General features: G+C 34.0%; 1 protein-coding gene across 1 annotated transcript; it reads right to left on the bottom strand.

The window, feature by feature from the left end:
- Positions 1-5,108: 5,108 nt before the first annotated feature.
- LOC133178392 (beta-1,3-galactosyltransferase 5-like) lies at positions 5,109-6,883 on the bottom strand. The gene has a single exon (XM_061313123.1). It carries the CDS (start codon positions 6,860-6,862, stop codon positions 5,651-5,653), a length of 1,212 nt encoding a protein of 403 aa, XP_061169107.1. The 5' UTR covers positions 6,863-6,883; the 3' UTR covers positions 5,109-5,650.
- Between the last annotated feature and the right edge of the window lie 15,106 nt (positions 6,884-21,989).

Raw genomic sequence — 21,989 nt, forward strand, 5'->3', positions numbered from 1 at the left:
GACACTTTCGACTTAATAAATAGAGTGTTGTATAAATCATTACCAAATATTATAGTCTTGATATTAAGTCATAGGGAAAAAAATACAGTAAGATCTAATTACCAAATATTATAGTCTTGATATTAAGTCATAGGGAAAAAAATACAGTAAGATCTAGCAATGTTACAAAATCACAATTCTCTTTTTACTCATTTCTTCAACACACCTGTTGTCATAAAGTTTTAATTAACTTCACTCGAAGTGAATGTGGAGTATGACAATGGCTATGTGTAACTTAATCATGTAAAGAGATGAAGCATTTTAAATAAAAATAACGAGGAATTAAAACGGAAATAAAACACACATCTGTCATACCAATATATATTTTGGACATTTAAGTAATTTAAATTAAGGAGGGATTCTTGTCTGATTTCTGACTAGATGAAATATTCAAAGTATATTTGCTTATATGCTTTATATATTTAGATGTAAGAGATTTAAAAGATCATAATTTTCTTTCCTCATCACAATTGTACAACTTTAAATAGAAATGGTAAACCGAGTTTGAAATCTAGCAGGGACTATATTTTTGGCGGAATGGCGGCGTATGAAAATATCTTCTTTTCTGCCTCTCAGAATAATTATAGAACAATGAATTTAGTTATAATTTTTACACAATCAAAGACTTGGAGAAAATTTTTAAATGTAAGCTAAATAAATAATAATGGACTAAAGTTTTAAAATATATCAAATAAATATGATTTTCCAAACAAACTACAATTATGTTAGCTTTTAAAAGCTTCCAATCTAAGTTCAGATTTGAGCCAAAAATCCGTAAAAAGTGTTTTTTCTCTCTTAGTAAACGGTCCAAACATTTTGTTTTTATATCATTTTGTATCTTTATGTGACAACTTTACCATATGTGAAAATAAGAAAAATTTAAATATAGGAAGCATATAAAAATAACTAAAATATCTTAAAAAATTTAAGAAAAATAGAGAAAATTCGGATTAGCCAACATCCATTTTAGTTAAATTATTTATGTCAATTTTGTAATATCATCTTATAGACCCTATATGGTAATATCCCTTTATGCAAAAAGAAAAACATTAATTTATTGAAATAGAAGTAGGCATCACATGATTGGAAACAGTAATTTTTTATTCTTTATGTCCAGGGAGAAGGTACTGACCTTGACCTGACCTTGCCTCTAATATAAAATGGTCAAATTTAATCTAACTGATACCATCACTTAGTGATATTGTCTTCTTGATTCTGTGAAAATTTCATTGATTTTTAAATATAAGAAATAAGTGTTCTTATGAGAAGAATCCCTCCTTAAGAACATTCCTTTCATATAAACATAGTATTTGGACTATGGTTTAATCGGACTTATTTTAGTTCGATCTCACTGCATGGTGTCATCTTCGTCAACGAAAATATTCAGTCTCTGTTTGTATAATGATGACTTCTTGTGAATACTTATCTAGCAACAGTTTTTAAACTCTTTGTGGAAAACCATATGTTTGTCAAAATCATTGTTACATTGTTACATGTAGGTGATATTGTCTTTAGTGTATTGTGTTTAGAGCCTCCATGGGGGAAACATTTACCAGTGTTGGGTGATACTGTGTTCGATGGTATCAATAAATGACGAATAGCATAGACAGAATTTCTAAAGTATTACTGAAGCAATATATGATATCTACCTGCCAGAACAGAATTAAACAATGTTAAGAGTTATAATGGCCGATACCTGATAGAAGATTAATAATGAACGATGAATTAGAACCACAGAGAGCAGCCACATTAAGAGTAAAAAATCATCACAAACATTCCAGTCTATGTCCATAAGCATCAGAATAGCTGTGATTAAGACAGGAAACTGTTTTGAAACATACCCTTTATCTTTTTTTTTTTTTAATAACACAACAGTGTTTCAATTTTCAATAAAATGGAAAATCATTAAAAAAAAAATCCTTAAAATCCTTTAAAGCAAAAGAGAACGGTCAACTGAGTATTATGGATTTTTTTTTCAGGCTATGACCCCTTCGGCTCCACCCTCCAGTTTTGTGGGTACCTGCATGGCCGTAGGAACCGGGGGGGGGGCACGGGGGGCCGTGCCTCCCCCCAATAATTTTGCCGATATATAGAATACTGTAGAAAACATAGCTGCTATATGCTTCTGCCCCCTCAATAATAATGTCTGATGACCTTTTTTTTTTTTTTTTTTTTTTTTTTGCTTGTCAAGGAATTTTGGTAGTTCATAGTACCCCCCACAACTTAAAATGTCTGGTTGTGCCCCATCAAAGTGAAATTGCTTCCTACGGGCCTGTCCAGTGTAATATACATGTATTTTCAATGTGAGGACCTGTGTAATATATTTTCAATGTGAGGACCTTTGTAATATGTTCCTGTGTATATGCAATATACTTCCAATGTGATCAACATAGCACATCTGGTGTCTGAACCATGTACCAGGGTGCCAAGAATTTCACAATTTTTGTAGACAACGCTGATTTTGAGTTAATAGAGGCTTTAATTCAGATATAGGGATTGCAATTTTTAAAAGGTTAACCGAATACTCGGTCGGAACAATGGTAATCGATTTAAAACCTGTAATTGAATTATCGAAAACAAAATATCTGCAAATTTGAACGCAATTTTCTTAAAATTCATTTTAAAAAAAGAAACATCCGCATAAACATGTATAATTTAGCGTTTTCCCATATCTATTTAAGGTGATGCCTTCTGTATTCGATTGCCATTAATAGATAAAGGCGTTATGTGTCTAATTAGATAAAGATGAAATGTACTTTCAGTATTACCAAATTGGCCACATCCCGTGGCCTGAACGGTGTGTTCCCGTTTTGCACACATTTGATAATTAGGCATATAACAATAGGTGTGAAATATGTTTTGATAACAATTATAGTCTGATCTTCGTCTAGGATTTACCTCGAATTACCTGTATTTTACCAATGCATTATAATAAATATTTAAGGGAATACATTATGAGAATTTTACTTATCCAACCGAAGATGAAGTTGGTAGTTTAGACAAATACATATCCCTATCGCATTTCACCATGTTCAGTTCAGTTCAGTATAGGAATTCCCTCTTGTGTATAAGGAGCACCCGAGAAGGTGGTATCATAAAAAGACATAAAATTAAAATTTAAAAGAGTAAAGTGATGAAAAGCAGTAAGTAAAACCTATTCTAATACACAAAATTTGCATGTTTCTTTATTTCATAAAGATAAAATGAATAAATAAATGAATTCAATCTTATATTAACCTGTCTAGTTAGTATCATGTGAATATAATTATAGTTTTGTGTTATCTTTTATATTTAAAATGATTTTTTCAAGAATTAAGTCAAAATATCAAGTGCAAAATTAACATTTTTTCTTCCTATTCTTTCCGTAGAATCTCTTTCTCCAAATTCACAACTATGATATAGACTATAGCAATTAAGTAATTATCTTACCTGGACAAATTCCCGTTTTGCACACATTTTTTCAATACATGAAATTCAGATGTGTGCAAAACGGGAACAAACCTACGTGAACCATGGGTAAGGGCAATTAGTTTGGGTAGAGGTTTAAGTGTTAATTATCATTCCAACAGTTTGTCAGCTAGATAATCACGAATAAAGAGATTTTAAAATTGGTGTGTTATGTATTTTTATTAAATGATGTAAACCTAACTCCAACCTGGGGCCTGAGCCATTTCAAAATTCTGTTAGAGTGCGAAATGTTATATTATAATTATGGCAATAGTTTGTCTACAACATTTCCACGGGTAGAGAGGGTTATTTAAGGTGCCAACGAGCCCAACCCTAAGGCTGTATCTATAGACCCATTAATTTTGAATTTATTTTTTAATGGTTTTGACCACATCTCTCAGGCCTCAGAGAAGCAGAGACCATGAATTTCACAATTTTGTTCCCCTTTTCCCCCAAAATGCTCTATACCAAATTTGGTTGAAACTGGTTTAGATGAAGCAGAGAAGAAGCTGAAAATTTCAAATATTAACGGACATCGCGCGACAAGAATACAAGAGGCCCAGGGGCCACATCGCTCACCTGAGCACTTTGGCTAGGAAAAAGCAGAAATCATTCAGTATTGAAAAGTTTAAATATAAAAGTGGTGGTGGGGGGGGTGTTTGATTTGAACAAGCTTTAATCTTAACTTCCTTAGGATGTTTTTGAATTAATATGACACATAAGGGCTTTGCTGTTCATAAGATGAATTTTTTTTATTGATATATCCTTTATATTCCCTTGTATAAATATGATCCCCTGTTATGGCCCCTTTATTCTCGGGGGGGGGGGGGGGGAGGTCATGATTTGAACAAATTTAAATCTAAATTAACTGAGGATGCTTTTATATTATTATGACCAATCATGCCTTTGTTGTTCTTGTGAAGATTTTTCAAGATTTTTCCTATGTAAAACTTTTATCGCCCATTTTGCCCCCCCCCCTCACCCACCCCTGGGGGTCATGATTTGAACAAGCTTAAATCTACACTACCTGAGGATGCTTCCATATAAATACGTCTAATAATCATGGCTTTTTGATTTCTAAAGATTTTCCTATGTATTCCTATGTAAAACTTTGATTCCCATTGTGGCCCCACCCTACCCTCGGGGGTCATGATTTGAATAAATTTGAATCTACACTACCTGAGGTTGCTTCCATATAAATATGAAAAATCATGGCTTTGTTGTTCTTGAGAAGAGAATTTTTAAAAGTTTTCCCTATGTATTCATATGTAAAACTTTAATCGCCCATTGCGGCCCCACCCTACCCCTGGGGGTCATGATTTGAACAAACTTGAATCTACACTACCCCAGGATGCTTCCATATAAATATGACCAATCATATGGCTTTGCTATTCTTGAGAAGAAGATTTTCAAAAATTTTCCCTATATATTCATATGTAAAACTTTGATCACCCATTGTGGCCCCACCCTACCCCCAGGGATCATGATTTGAACAAACTTGAATCTACAATACCTGGGGATGCTTCCATGTAAATATGACCAATTATGACTTTGCTGTTCTTAAGAAGAATATTTTTAAAGATTTTTTCTATGTATTCCTTTGCAAGACTTTGACCCCCCATTGTTGCCCCACCCTACCCCCGGGAGTCATAATTTGAACAAACTTGAATCTACACTACCTCACAATGACATAAGTTTCATACTTTCAAGCACATTGGTTCTCGAGAAGAAGATTTTAAATGATGCCATTAATTTTTCGCAAAATCATAATTATCTCCCCTTAGAAGAAGGCGTGGCCCTTCATTTGAACAAACTTGAATCCCCTTTACCCAAGAATACTTTGTGGTAAGTTTGGTTGAAATTGCATGGCCCAGTGGTTCTTGAGAAGAAGATGAAAATATGAAAAATTTACGACAACGACGACGACAGACAACGGACAAATTTCAATCAGAAAAGGTCACTTGAGTCTTCGGCTCAGTTGAGCTAAAACATTATAACATTAGTTTATATACATTGATCAACAGGTGTTACATAACACATTTGTTTTTTTTTTAACAAGAATTTTTGAAAGCTTTTGATACACAGAAAACTTGTCAATGATACTCGACCACAAATAAATTATCATAACAAAGCCTAGCACACAATCTTTGCACACACAAAATTATCAATGTGGTTGTTTAAAATGTTTATAAAGGTTCCATGTTGCTAATAAAGATTCCGGTGAAGTTATCAAATGATATCCAATCACTGTTTTAAAGTTCATTGTAACAGCTGCGTGTGATACAGATCCAGGCATATTTCTTACCAAACCAGGACAACTTTTAGGCATGATATTCAGTTTAGCAGCAACAATACCGAGATAAGCATCATCTATAGGAATTGCTTTAATGTAGGGAATAGCAATGCTGAAATATGAAGTCACGTCCTGTGACGTCAGAATAAAGAATCCCCCAAGATAAGGAGGGTATTTGTCAAAAGGATATTCCTTCCATGAAACAAACCACTTGGAATCTTCATCCCTATAAGGAGTTGAGAAGCGAAGTAACTGCCCAGCCAACAACCCCCGTCTTCTCTCTTTACGTTCTATGTACTTCTTGACGTTTTCTAGATTAACAAATACATCATCATCAACATAAAGAATAAAATCTGCATTTGGACAGAACTCGGCTGCCCAATTAAATGCCATGGTTGTTTTCAGGGTGTTATTCTTGTAGCTATCTATAAAGTCCTCTTGAACAATATCTGTATAGGAATCCGATTCATTTCTGATTTTAGCCTCCAAGCCAGCAATGTGACCAAGCATGAACACTATTGTTATATCACTATCCGTCATATGTCCCCATGTCTTCCGAATTGCATTTCTCATTTCAAAATTTGATGCTTTTGATTTAGTGAGAATCACTAAACTTAGCTTCTTTTTCTTACACCTGTCTGCAGCCGTATAGACATACCTATAAGGATGTGGATTGATTCGGTGGTTCCCTATTTTCTTTCCATTTAGTACAGCCTTTGTTAATTGAGAAAAGTCTACTTCTAGAGGGTATTGGCGAGAGTTAAAATTCATTTTCCTTTTTTGAACTTCTCTCGTGTCCAAAGTTGGCCACAATTTTAACATAATGACATCTACTTTGCGGGAATTAGGTGCACTTACCGTGGCCTTTAAGTCCTTAATTAGATCCGTCTTCATATCTTCTTTATTTTTTCGATTTAATTTATGAATATTTTGGTTTCCATTCTTTAAATTTTCAATCACTTGAAATTGTTTTGACACAACAGAGTATAAATAAATCCAAACAATGACCCATAGACTAAAAAAAATTGTTAGAAAATATTTCCGGATTTTCCCTTTTCTAAGAAGTGACTCCAAACATGTCATACTTGGACTACCTGTTTATCTGGTGTATTGATTCGATGATTTGGGAAGCACAAAAGAGTGTTGAATGTATTAAATATCCGTAATCCACATATAAATAATCGGACGTACGAATAATAATTATTGACACAAATGGTTAAAAACAAAATTGAAATAAGCTTTCAGGGTCATTCATATGGATCTCACTTGCATAGCGACGCTTTTAGATTTTAAAAATAGCTTAAGTTATGTTCTAATTCACCAGTTAAACCGAACATAAATTGCTCATAAAACTCAAAACACTTTTATATAGGATAAGGTTGCATGCACAATGCAACAGATTTTAACAAGATAATATTTAATGCAAAGCATCAAATTGGCCGCAAACGTTCCGCGTACTTATCCTAAGGAGGTGAGGCATCTACACCCCACTTCTACTGCGAAAAACAGACCTTCCATTCATTTTGTTGACAATCCTTCACTAGGTTTTGGTACTTTAGGTTTTTCCTATCGTACTCATCCTCCATTCTGTCTTCCCATGGTACTGTTAATTCTATAAGAATTGTCTGTTTTGTTGCCACTGACCAGATAACTATGTCAAGTCTCTTGTTTGTAACTGTTATCTCAGATGGAAATTCTAATCTTTTCTTGAGGTCTGCCCGCATCTGCCAATCTATCGCTGTCCGCAGCAGACCACTTCCTTCCACACTAACTTTATTTCCTTTTTCACCTTCTTTCACAAAGTTCACAAATCTCAGGCCCTCTCTTTTTCTTTGGCATTTTGATACTTTTCTCCAAGGTGTCAGCTATACTGGCTAGGACTCTATCATGTCTCCAAGTGTATCTTCCTTCTTTCAAAACCCCCGAGCATGCTGATAATATGTGCTCCAACTTTGCTGGTTCACTACATAGGACACATTTTGGATCATTTGTCACTCCCATTGTTACAAGATTAGTTGGTCTGGGAAAAACATCGTAAACTGATTTCAGCTTAAATTGAAGTCTGAATGGTTCCATCTTCCAAATATCATTCCATCCTAACTTCTCCGTAATTTTCCCAGTTCAACCAGCTACCCTGTTTCTTCATTCCAACTGCTCTCACCATTCTAGAATCTTCCTCCATCGCACGAACTTCTCACTGCACCAAATTTCGTTTCTCATCTACCGAAGCTGTCCACCATCTTACTGTTGGCGTGACTTCAAACCCTTGCCTTCCTATTGTCAGTCTTCCAACTATATCACTATGTCTCAAGCGGTATTCTGCATCCTCTATAGTTTTCTTTACTAACCACTTTCTCTCTGTCCTAATTTCTACTTTAAATTTGTTTCATCCTTGCTATTCTGTAATATTAAATGTTGACCCACTTTTAAATCTTTAGTCCATAGTTATTAATTTCAATAATTTCAGAAAACTTCTTTTAGTTGTTGATTGTTTAAAATTTTAACTAAATTCATTGTTCTGTAGTAATAATGAGATATTTTCATACGCCGCACTTCCGCCAAAAATATAGTCCCTTCTAGATTTCAAACTATGTTTACCATTTCTATTCAAAGTTGTACAATTATTAGAACGTTGTTATTTGCAACACTGACCACGAATTCTTTGCTTACAGTATGTGTCCAAATGCTGTTTGGCGCATTGGCGCATGCGTCTATCTGCTGTCGGAGTCGGAGGCGAGTTCGAAACTTTTCTGCTGTTTCTTAATTGTTTGTAAGCTTAGTAATAACGAAAGAAACAATACTTGCATAGAGGGCTAATATAGGATGTAACTGATGCTCACTTCCTTCAACTTATTGTGAATAAAACATTCTTTGAGAGAGTCGTAAAACAAATTACCAGTTTGTAGCTGGACTTTCAATTGTGCAAAATTTTCCACTTAAAGTGCAAATACCTCTTGAACAAGGAAAACGTGTCAGAGATGTCCGGAGTCTTGGGCATGTTTGTTTGTACATAATCAGCAACTTTTCTCTGCATGTCTGCATTAAATTAGTAGAAGCTAGGCTCGTCTAGTATAGACTGATTTCGATATTAAGCTAAATAAATTGTAGCTATCTGTTTCGACATAAGCCAAGGAATAGTCTCTTGCAATGTAGCAGCGAACTTAGAATGACTTAAAAACAACCGCAAGTCTACCTTGACTGAATCATGCGTAGCACGTATTCAACCTATTCACCCGTAAACAAAATATTAGATCTATATACTGTATTAATAACAAACACACGTGTTTTCCCATAATTTTTATAAATATATCCTATTTCAGACATCTGTGGACATTTTTTCAAAGAACAAAAATTTGTCTTATTATTGCCAAAAAATCTGTAAAAATGCTTTTAGTTGATAAAATGTTCCGCCTTTAAATAAGAAAAAAAATCAGAGATATTGATTTTAAGCTCTCAGTGAGTGAATTGATGAAAAAATCCTATTATCTGAGAGAAGATATAAAAAAAAGCGTGTAACTTTTCATCATCAAGTCAAACATTTTACAGTTACTTAGAAAATAAACGTATGTTTTCTCCTGTACACAAGAATCTTGTTCACTGCTGAAACAAAGTACACATTTGAAGTTTACCATTTGAAAAAAAAGTGTTCATTCTTGTTATACTAACTTATGCTTGTTATACTAACTTTTCCTATGCATTACGTCAGCCGGACTTTATCGTAGTGCGATACGATAGCGTCCAAGGGTAGTCCGGGTATATATGGGTATATTATATGAGCGTTTTGTAGAAAGCTGGCAGTTGCCAGTAGCGGAGCTCAAGGGAGAAGGTCGTTGAAAGCTTAATTATTACAAGGTACGGTGGAGTGTAAAGGCCTTTGTGGTACAGTATACGGTGTCTAGTATACTGAGTATATATTATTTGAGGGTTAATAAAGTGTTAATTACTTTTCCTCAGAATAATTATTAAGATCTGTCCGGGCATAGGACAGAAACCTTTGAAACTCGTACCTGTCGTGGTATAGATATACCTCGAGGACACAGACCTGTCCGGGTACAGTACACATCCCGGGTTGAGATACGTATCTGTCCTGATAGATACATCCAGGACACAGACCTGTCCGGGTGCCAGACCCATACGTATTATTTGTTGGTTATATGTTAAGGATGGGGAATCCTATTATTACATCTGTATATATTGACTCGTTTATTTTCACATGCTTTGTCACTTATCATTTCTAATCATTTGTTTAATTAATTGTCTTGATTATGGATCTATACTCAAATACACGGACCCAAACACGTTACAATTCTTTGCCATTTGTAATGTTAAGTTGGCATCTCCTAAGCATTTCCTTTCAGGACGAATACTACACCAACATTTTATTTACTGAATATTTTAAACATATATAGTCTGATTTCAGCATTCAAGACTGAAAAGTTAATACTTAATGTGATTTTTTTAAAGGGAAAATGTCACAAATGTTTTATTTGCAGTGTAAATCTTATACCGTACCCAAATCAGACTTTTTTAGTTTACTAAAACATGTCAAGGTCGTTTTAATTTTAATTGGGCTTGTTTAAATTTTAAAATTAGCAACTTTTAATTTTTTTGGAATTTTTGAAATATATTTTTAAATAATATGATTGTCTAGCATTTCTTTTAGATCAACTGAGTCACTCACGTGACCTACTGCTATCAGTTTTCGTCCGGCGTCGTGTGTTGTGTTGTGCGTCGTCGTAAACTCTCTGGAACTGTTTCAGTCGTTTTCAAGCAATTTTGGAACAAAAGTATCTTGGCATGCGATGTGGGACCAAAACCGTTAAGAATTAATGAAATCTTTAAAAAATCTTTTTTCTAAATCCTGGACATTAACCAGTAAAACCGTTGACATGATTTTATAAGCAATAAACCATTTACCAAACATTTTAAATTCATGGCCTCTGTGTCCAGCATTCAAGTCCCAGGGTGGGGCTAAGTTGGTGATATTATGAAAATGCATTAAATCTTGCAAAATCTTCTTCTCTTCTCATGGACATCTAGCAGGCAAATTGTGAAATTCATGGACAGGGTGGGGGCAAAGTTGGTCATAAATTGAAGATACAGTACAACTTTAAAAATCTTTTTTTAGAGAAAATTTCTTCTTTACTCTTGGATATCTAACGGATGCTTTGTGAATAAGGTCCCTGAGTACGGAAGCCGGTTGGTGCCAGGTAGAAAAAATATTTTATCTGGCGGCCGCCAGGTAATTATTTGGTGGCCGCCAGATAAGTTTCTGGCGGCCGCCAGTTATTTATGTGGCGGCCGCCAGATGAAATATTTTTCAACCTGGCACCTACCGGCTTCCTTATCTGAGAGAAAAACTGCATGATTATTGATAATAATATAATAATATGATAATGCATGATTACTATTTGTATTTTATTAATAAACATTAATTTACCAAATCTGTAAAGTTCATTTCTCCTTGGACGAGCATTCAGACTGCAGGGTGGGGCTTAGTTGGTAAACTATATTGAAAATACATTACATCTTTAAAAAAAATCTTCTTTTATAACAGACATCTAGGTCATGTATTAAAAACTCATTAAATCCTTGAAAATCTTCTTCATTGCTCATGAACAGCTCATCAACAACTGTTTGAATGTTTATCACGAACACATAACACTTGACAGCAATCAGTGAGATGGTGAAATGTGCAGAAACTATCAGGCTAAAAAAGTAGAGAAATGGAACAATATGCTAGTAAAACAAGATATAAAGGCAGCGAATCAGGACAGACAGAATTAAAATAAAGATTTGCCTTAATTGTAACATAAGAGGTAGTATATGAAAGATTTTTGATAGCGAAAGGGCAAATTATGTAGCAGAGTGTATGGCAACAATTACATGGTAGATTTTGATTTTTTCCCCTCCAAAGTGTCGAAATAGAGCGTTACGTAATTCTATTAATACCCTTCTCGATTGATTAAATGGTACATGTACTTAATTCACGATTTTATACATTATTTGTACCATTGCTTTGGTTTCAAAGAATAAAGAAAATGAATTGAGTTATATTAAGTTCACGAAGAGCAATTAGATTGGCATTTAAAACATACTCTTCACATTTTTTGTTACTGCCCATTTAGGTTGCTTGACATCTAGCTCCTTCATCAGTATAATCAAAACGTCATTGTGAACAGAACCTCTCCCCTCCTTCCTACCGATTTTCACTGCTTGGGTGTTTCGTCCTCCGATAAGTAGTTCTTCAAGCACATACTGTCACAGTTTTTACAGTGTGCTGCTGAAAATGGAAGTCTAAAAATACAAAAGGGGAAGGGGGGGGGGGGAGAACCTAAACAGGCAAAAAGAATGAAAAAAGGACGCAAAAGTAAATTTACATTTATTGCAGTATATATGTTCGTGAAATCATAAATTCAGATAACCACATTGTGTTAAGTGAACAATACAATAGGAGGTGGGGGTGAGTGGAGATTTACTTGTCTTCCGGCACGGTTTGTGTTGTAACCTGGAACCTAATAATTTCTTTTTATTTTCTACGAAAGACGCAAAGATCTGATGTTATGACAATTATACAAGAGAGACCTAGCTTTTAAAGTATTACTCCACTAAAAATTACATCAGTGAATAATCGAAACTTTCCAGACGTGACTTTATGGATTAGCAGCTAGTGCCTATCTATATATATTGTTCAGTCAATGAAATCTTAAATGTTACGAATATTAATCGTTTCATGGATGTTGAAATATAGGTTTGATCGATTGAATTTCTCCCTTTTTTCGAAGTGTTTCTTGTATTAGATACCGACTGTATCTTTTTCAGATTAAAATATTCAGTATTAATCTCTCGAGATTAATGTTACGTCATTTAGAAGACGGCAGCGTGACAATTTGTGATAACTACTTATACATATTTTATATACTTTGAAAGGACATGATTTTGAAATACATGATCATCTCGTAAAGTTTGAATTTACTATATGAAGGAAAATATTAAATTTACATGATACCTGCACGTGTATCTAAACGTTTATTTTAGAATTATTTTGAAAATGTTGAATGAAATAATTTCCATCATGTTTAATTTGTGATTTTTAAAAAAATATATTTGATTAATTCTCTCTCCTCAAAGTGTTAGTCTTCTTGGGTTTACGTTGAACTTAAAAGCTCAATAAATTATTCATAGAGAACTCTCATGAAGAATTGTTTGATGTTTTGCACAGAACCATTCCAACTGATTGTCTGAAGACACAGGCCCATAGGAAGCAATTTCAGTTTTTTTTTGGGGGGGGGGGGGGCACAACCAAACATTTTTCAGATGACAGTTGAGGGGGCACTACCCCGTGCCCCCCCGGTTCCTACGGCCATGAGACAGCTCAATCTGTAATCCAACACCGAAACAATTACTGCAAATAATCCAAGAGCCTATCGTCTTTCCTCTAAATGCTTGGTGACAAGGATTCTTTTTTCCTATTGATATATATTTTTTATTTTTAAAGAGTTTGCGTTATCCTTTAAGGATATCTGATCCTCAGCCAGGAAGGATAACTCTTAAATTTATTATTTTATTAGGTCACCTGAGTCACTCAGATGACCTATTGCTTTACCCGTTTTCGTCGTTCGTCGGTCATAAACTTTTGAATATTTTCAGTTTCTTCTCTAGAACCACTGAACAATTTTCAACCAATTTTAGCATATAGCATCTATGGGTGAAGGGGAACAAAAATTGTGAAACTCATGGTCCCTGCCCTCCTGGGGCATGAGAGGTGGGGCTAAAACCATCAAAATTAATGCAATCTTTAAAAATCTTTTTCTTTACTCATGGACATCAAGAAGTCAAACTGTTGGTATAATTGTAATAAGCATTGAGGCGTCTACTAAAATTGTGAAATTCATGACCCTAGGGTCAGGGGTTCTGATGCTAGGGCGAGGCTCTAGTGATTATATAGTAAAAATTTCTTAAAAATCTACTCCTCTGCTCCTGGGTTGTAAGGAAACAAACTAAATGCATAGTTGTGATGAGGAAAGTCGTCTCTTCCTGAATTGTGAACTTTATGTCCCCTGGATAAGGGGTTTTGGTGTTATGGCGGAGCTCTGTTGATTATATAGTGAAAATGCATTATTTCTTTAAAAATCGTCTCCTCTGCTGCTGGGTAGTAAGGAAACAAATTAAATGCATAGTTATGATGGAGAAGAGTGTTTCTTCCAGAATTGTAATTTCATGGCCAATGAGTCAGGTGTTCTGGTGTTGGGGCGGGGCTGTATTGATTATATAGTGAAAATGCATTAATTCTTTGAAAATTTTCTTCTCTGCTCCTGGGTATTATGTAGACAAACTAAATGCATGGTTATGATAAGCAAGGATGTCTCTTCCAAATTTTTAAATTTATGGCCCCAGGGTTGGGGGTTCTGTTGAAGGGGGATATAGATTATATATTGAAAATGCATAATTTCCTTGAAAATCTTCTCTGCTCCTGGGCATCTCGGAGGTAAACAGCGTAGTTTTAATAAGAATGGATATTCTTACCAGAGTTTTGCAATTCTAATAGATAAATAAAAATGAGATAAAAATAACTTACTATATGTCCTTCAAAGACCAAGAGACAACTGTAAGACATCATTAAATGGGGTTAAAATAGTATTAAAAAGCACTGTTTTGTTAATAGTCTGCATGCTGATAGAGATAAATGGGGACAAGAAGAACTTACTCTATGAGCCGTTACTGAGTACTAGACGGAGTATTTAGTTGATCATTGTATTTCACTTGCTTTTGGGCAACAAAACCTCATCTATCAGTTTATTTTATACTTATACGGATCCTCTTAATTGTTGTATTATACTCAGGTGACCGTTAAGGTCCTTTGGCCTCTTGTTTAAAAAGTCTCAAAATGAAGCTTGTAATTGAAATCTCTTTGTGCAAAAATTTTCAATTTATACCTCTCAATATTATTCAAGGTTCTTTGAAGTCTTAGAAACGGTCTTGTAAAAAGTTTACATTTGTACCCCATTAAAAAAAAACAACATTTTTTGAAAAATCTAATTTCTGTGACGTCGCCACCCTTGCATATAATACCAGGCCTGGAGGTTATAAAAATTTTTGAGTACATATTCCGTGCTCAAACTCAAACTCTGTTCTCTGATACCATAAACATACTCAAAATTTATATACAACTTAGAGTGGAATTTTGGAGCATAAGTATGGTTTTGGAGTACGGAGTATGAGTTTGAGCACAGAGTACATACTCAAAAAGTTTTATAACCTCCAGGCCAGGGCTCTGCGGCGATAAAACTAACATAAGCTCAGTTTTTTCTGAGTTTCACTATTCAACAATAAATTTCTGTTGTGTAAGTGAGACTAAAATTGAAAGTGAGCTTGACTAAGTTTCGTGGTCCAGAAGCCTTATTTAGAATACAATATTCAGACCGATACAGGGAAGGATCTTCGTCGTGTTTATGCTTTCTGCGACCTAGGGTCGTTTGATTTTTTAAATGTCTCATTCGAATTACTCAGGGGTTTCATATTCTAACTCTGAACATTTGTGAAGCCTATTTCAAAGTCCCCCGTTGGACTCGACTAGATTCAAACTCACGATCTTTCACACTTAAAGCAAACGCTCTAAAAGCCTAGCTGCCACGAAGGAATACTCAAATAATACGTCCGAAAATGAGAAACTTTGCTCTTTGTAAATATTTAATGACAATTTGTTGATTGAAGTTGTTAAATACAATTTATCGTTTGTGGTCACATCATATTTGCACGTTTATAACCTTTCCTACAATAAGTTTTGTGTTATAATAGACAAATGTATTTCTTCTCAAAGAAATTGCTTACATTTAGGCAAATGATCAAAAAATGAACATCTGTTTTTGGAAAGCATGAAAAAATAGTAGGAAAAAATTAACAAAGCATCCAGTTGAAAAATTAAATAGATTAAATATTAAATAATTTAATTAATTGACGAATTAATTACCAATAGTTATGCAATTCATTTGATAAATAGAATACTAGTAATAAAGCAAGCTCCCATAATCTAAAACGACAATTTAAGGACATAGGATACTCCCAAGAATTTATAAAACAGTTTGTACGGACCTTTTTATTCCTAAAACATAGTTATCTTGAAGTTTTCCTATAAAGTCAGCTTTATTCTATGTATAAGAATAAGATACATGTACCTGAAGCATCAGATGAAATGGAACTTTTTCTGGGAAAATGATTTCCTATCACCTGATCACATAACAATGTAAATCAAGCGTAAATTAATTAAATATCCAGAAAATACAAGAAGCCTTATCTGTCACCTATGATCAATTGAGTCCCACCTTAATTCCAGATGCTTATTACAATCATGCCGACAGTTTAACTGATGTCCAAGAGTAAAAAGGAGATTTTTAAAGATTGCATTAAATGTGTTGGTTTTAAATCCAACTCCTCCCCCCCCCCCGGGAGGGGGATGATATTTACAATTTTTGTACCCCTTTACCCGTAGATGCCATATGCCAAAATTGGTTGAAGTTGGTTCATCTGTTCCAGAGAAGAATCTGAAAATGTTCAAATGTTAACACACGAGGGACGAAAACAGTAATAGGTCACCTGAGTGATGCAGGAGAGCTAATAAAAGGGAATGGGAGATTTTTCTTTCATGATTTTGCATTGAATTTCATTATAATAGACATTAAAGAATGGATTTTGAGAAGAACGAAAAAAGAGGTTGTCTTTGTAGGAAAACTTCATAATAAATTTGTGTTTAAAATCTAAAGCTTGTACATACTTCTTAAAAAAATTTATCCTATATCCTTAGACAATTCTTACCTGCGTTATTTTGTTCCTACTAAAAATTTAACATACATGTATTTCAAACTACACTTTATACAGATATTAACTGTGCAATCATAAATATCAGCAACTTTTAAAATAAAAATGAATTCTTCAGAGGCATAATCCATGATCTGAAAATGAACCAACATTATATGTATGTCCTTACATATTGGTCTTTAAAAAATCCACCAAATTTCCTTTACTATCCCTTGTAGAAGGGTAGATCCAAAATTTATGTCCTCTTTGAAAATAAAAAGTCAGCTACGAAATTTCATATACTATTAAGAACATGACACAGACATGTTTACAATACTGTTCTTAATCTTGAATTTACTTCCGCCCGATAAATTCAAAATTTAGAACATGAACATCTGAATACTTTTTTTAGGCAACAGTCAGATTAGATATTTAGCTATTAATATATAAAATTTGGATGATGAAGTCCTATCATCATAGTTTTTATAGTACTATATTTGCAGGACAATCATTTGTACAATCATCTGGAGAGGAAAATTATTTGTTGGTTCAAACGTATCTGTTAAGAAAAGAAAACGTTAATTTATTTATCTATTTATTTATTGTTTTTCAGTAACGCCTTTTCAAAGGAAAAGTGACCCTTCACCTGTACTTCTCTCCTTTTTTTACGTTGCTGTCAAGTTTAGTTGTAAGAGTGGTGGCATAAACGAGGACAAAATGTGATAAAGTTTTTTTAAAAAGATATATATGATTTACACAAGACTCGGAAAAAAATATTAAGCATCAAGTTTCCTCAATATCACCTTCAAGCGATCTGACAAGTCAAAAATTGCATTTCTAACTTGAAATCTATGAACATATTGATAAAATATATTGTTATATTCCTACTTCCCATCCTTTTTGCAAAGTACATTTTGGTCACCTGCGTGGCACCTTAGTTAGAGTGTTTGCTCTAGAGTCGCGGAAGAGGGAGTTGATCCTTACATCGCGGGTTCGAATCCGGTGTGTGACGTGGAGACCGGTCCTTCGGATGAGACTGTATAAACCGAGGTCCCGTGTCACAGTAGGTGCTGGTACGAAAAAGATCCCTCACTGCTCAAACGCTGTTTACAAGTGCCGAGTATAGGTCTAAATTTGCAGCACTCCACCGTCAAGTGCTGGAGACTCAATATTAGTGAAGAATTTTCGAAGTGACGTTAAACAAACAAACAAAGTACAATTTTGATATTCATCTTCTCTACACTCTAAACTGGTTTTAAAATATTTCTTATTGTTTAATACGTGGACATGAACAAAAACATGAACCTAAATATTGAGGAAACATAATGCTTATTTACCATCGAAACATTGTGAAATACTAGTAACACAGGTATACTTAAATAATTTTATTATTTTTCAGAACATATAAAGGTTTTTGTTCAATATACCATGAATATTTTAGGCGCAATACAATATGTGTACCGGAAATGATCTTCAAGTTTCATTTCACATTGAATTGTATCTGCAAAGACTTTACAAAAGACAGTTCAAAACAGGTTTCGAAGTATTGCGACTAATGGATTCCCTCGGTTCCTGTTTCGATAGCAATGCAATATTAATTAGTAATGAGCATACCAGAGGAAATTAAATGCCAATTTAACCCCTCGCATAACTGATCAATAAGACACACATTAGAATTCGTTTCAGTCTTCTAATGAGTGAAATGAAACAGTAGTATTAACAATTTCTGGGAGATATTTGAACAATTTGTGTAGCACATCTAGCATCGTAATTCAAAACAATGTCATTGATTGTTTTCAAAAGTTTATTCTTAACCATCGAGTACTTTTAAATATTAGCTCACCGGAGCCTTTGTATAAAATGCATATCATATGAGGCACCGTTTTGGTATTTATTGCCATTTAGTGATATCACCTTTTCGAATATGTGATATAAGCTATTCGAACTGAATAGGTGGTATCACTTATTCGAATAGGTGATATCACCTATTCGAATAGGTGATATCACCAGTTCGAATAGGCGATATCACCTATTCATTTTGAATTGGTGTTATCATCCATTTGAATAGGTGATATCACTTACTTGTATTTCTTAAAACATTAAATAATAAATGCTCTCTTTCTCAAGAATATCTAGCTTCAATGCAAAGTAAAGGATGAAATTTTAAAAGGCTTTCAAAGAGTTAATTTTATTACTCTTGGACAAACTTTTCAAGAAAGACAATAAAGTTTTAATGGACTTATTATACTTAATTTGATCCATAATCTTTACTTTTTCCGCACTGCATTGATCAAATAAAGTACAATTTCGCTGTAAGATCATTTATATTACAAAGGGAGGGGCAATGTTTGTAAGTTATAATACATATGTACACAAAAAAACATAGAAAACCCCGATTTGCATTTAAAAAAAATTTTAATCCCTCAAGTTCCTAAGCAAAGTCGGACTGACTTTTTCCCCTGTGTTTTAGTCCGAGACATTTTACAAAACCATATGTTATCGATCCCTGTGAAGTTAAATAATTTTTTCTTGCAGTCATGCAGTTTTGCTATATTTATTGATACTTTCTCTCTGTTTTAATTACTTATGCACAAAGAGACTGATTTTTTTTACTTTCTGTATAGAGTAAACGTTTGCAGTACATATATAGTCTTGGGAGCAGTTGTTATTTCATAAATAATTTGAATAGGTGAAATCACCTATTCGAATAAGTGACATCACCTATTCAAAATGAATAGGTGATATCACCTATTCGAATAAGTGATATCACCTATTTGATTTGAATATTTGATATCACCTATTTGAATAGGTGATATCACCTATTCATATAGGTGATATCACCTATTCGAATAGGTGATATCACTTATTCGAGTAAGTGATATCATCTATTCAAATAGTTGATATCACTGATTCAAATCAGATAGGTAATATCATCTATTCGAATAGGTGATATCGCTTCAAAAGCTGAATAGGTGATATCACTAATTCGAATAGATGATATCACCAATTGAATAGGTGATATCACCTATTCGAATAAGTGATATCAACTAATGGCAGTAAATACCAAAACGGCGACTCATAATATCCAGATAAAGTTTGTTTTGTATTTCTAGCTACTAGTATGTCTCTGGGTTTGGAACCGTGTAATCAAGTTTTTATTTAAGAAAATTTTTCACGTACCATTTTTAAGAACAGAAATGTTATAATTTATAGTTGGCAAAATATGTATGAAAACGTCCCCATTTAATGTAGATTCAAATTTATTCAAAATTTGATCCCTGGAAGTTAGGCAGAATGATATTATTAGATTGATAGTTTTATGAAGAAAGGTGGGAAGTATATAGCTACGGGAAAGCATAGATATATGCCTGATCAAAATGTAAAATTAGGAGGTGCACAATCCATGGCACAATGTAACAGAGATTCTAGAAAGTCTCATTAAATTTGATTCGGTGATTTAGGAGGAGTTGCGCATCAGGGATGAGTTCCCCCAAATATAACGGACGGACGGGTGAAAGGACACCCCATCACTATATACCCCCGATTTTCAAGCAAGTGACACAACAATATTGTCGTGCATCAGAACGTCTTCACTGTATTTTTTTTTCTACATCTGATACTCCGGCTCTATAATGGCTCATAAAAAGAAGAATGAGATCAATACCTAGAGACTTAGTAAAAATCACAGTATTGATCACTGGGAGAGAGGTAGAATACAAAACTTTACTTCTCATGATTGAAGACGGCACGCTATCATTTTGAAAACAAATCGATAAGAGTTAAATTTCAAAATCAGGCCGAATCAGAAGTCTTACTGAAAAGCAACTAGGATGTTAAATTATTTCAATGTTGCTATATGTCGAAAATCAATATACATATAAAATTCAATATACATCAACAAATTTATACAACCGCTTAAAAAGCGGGGGGTATATATTGATGAGGGGTGTCCAACCTTCCGGACGTCCGTGACACTTGGGAGATTTCATCTCTTATCTGCATCTGCTCTTATATCACTGAATAAAATTTGATCAGACTTTCAAAGATTCTTTATTACATAGTGCTATTTTGCACTTTCTTCTATAGTTCAAGTTTGATTGAACAGGTATTTTGGCTTTCCCATAGCAACGAAATGTACTTTGCCGTTATACTCATATGGGAGTGGTGGGTATCATTTTGTGAGCTCACTGTTCACACAGTACCTCTAGTTTGGACTGGATTTGGGAGAATTTTGGATAAAACAGGAATTTATAAACACTACTCAAGTCATGCATGTGTATAAGATTAGAGTAGTTTAAGATAAATATCTTCAATACTGTAATTCATTTATGGAAAAATCGACAAAATGTTTTTTTATACATGTATGAATACTTTATACATTTTTTTTGTAAAATGCAGTCATAAAAAGCAGATTTTTCGTCACACAACGTGAATACTGAATCTGGAAGATACCAAGGCTAAAGCAGACAGGATAGATTATGTGATGCATGTGACTCTAATTGAAAATGATTATATTTTAACCTCCAATGTCCTAGATATTTGAATTTAAGGGGGAAAAAACATAAATATTATTGTAAATCGCCTAGTACTTTTAAATAACTTCAGTTATTGGGTTCACAACACATATCTACTCCTGGTCGGCTTGGGGAAATATACGTCCATTATACATATAACACGTAATGCTGAATTGTCAATGTGAAAAATATATACATGTGCATTTGAATTAATTTAATTTCTCCTCTGCATATGCGTATATTAGTATTTTTAAGATAGCATTGCTACATGTTGTCAATAATTATATTTCATAATGTATTGTATGAATATCAAGCATCCTTCTCTGCATGCAATTACATGTAGATGAAATGAAATATATGGAGATAACGAACATTATTCAAGCTCAAAAGTCCATTAATCAATACAAAATAGGAGCAGAGCAAACACGGACCTCCAAACATCAGAGGTGGGATCAGGTGCCATGGAGGAGTGAGCATCCCCTGCCGACCGGTCACACCCGCCGTGTGCTCCTTGTCATGATCGGGAAATAACGGAAAAATCCGTCGACAATTCAGTGTGTAAATAATGGCCTAACAATTAGTGTGAAAAACGTCAGTCAGCATTTGACTCAATGATAAATTGTATTTGCTGACAAGGTCATTGTATCGACCATAGAACTTACGAAATGATGACTTTAAACGAGACAGCTGATATTCTTGTTTCATCAACTTATTTGTCAATAATTTACCTCGTTTTAGAAATTGTACATACGTAGAGCATGCTCTTGTGTATCGAATCAACTGAGAGATATATACCCCGTATGCATGTGATGAAGGTATATTGCTGCATAAGTAAGGGAAGTTGACGATTGAAAAGTTAAAGTCATCACGTTTATCATAAAGCTTGGTTGTTAGATTACCAT

This window comes from Saccostrea echinata, unplaced genomic scaffold (genome assembly GCF_033153115.1).
Source record: "Saccostrea echinata isolate AGI-Se365-2 ecotype Australia unplaced genomic scaffold, CSIRO_AGI_Sech_v1 ptg000002l, whole genome shotgun sequence".
Lineage (NCBI taxonomy): Eukaryota > Metazoa > Mollusca > Bivalvia > Ostreida > Ostreidae > Saccostrea > Saccostrea echinata.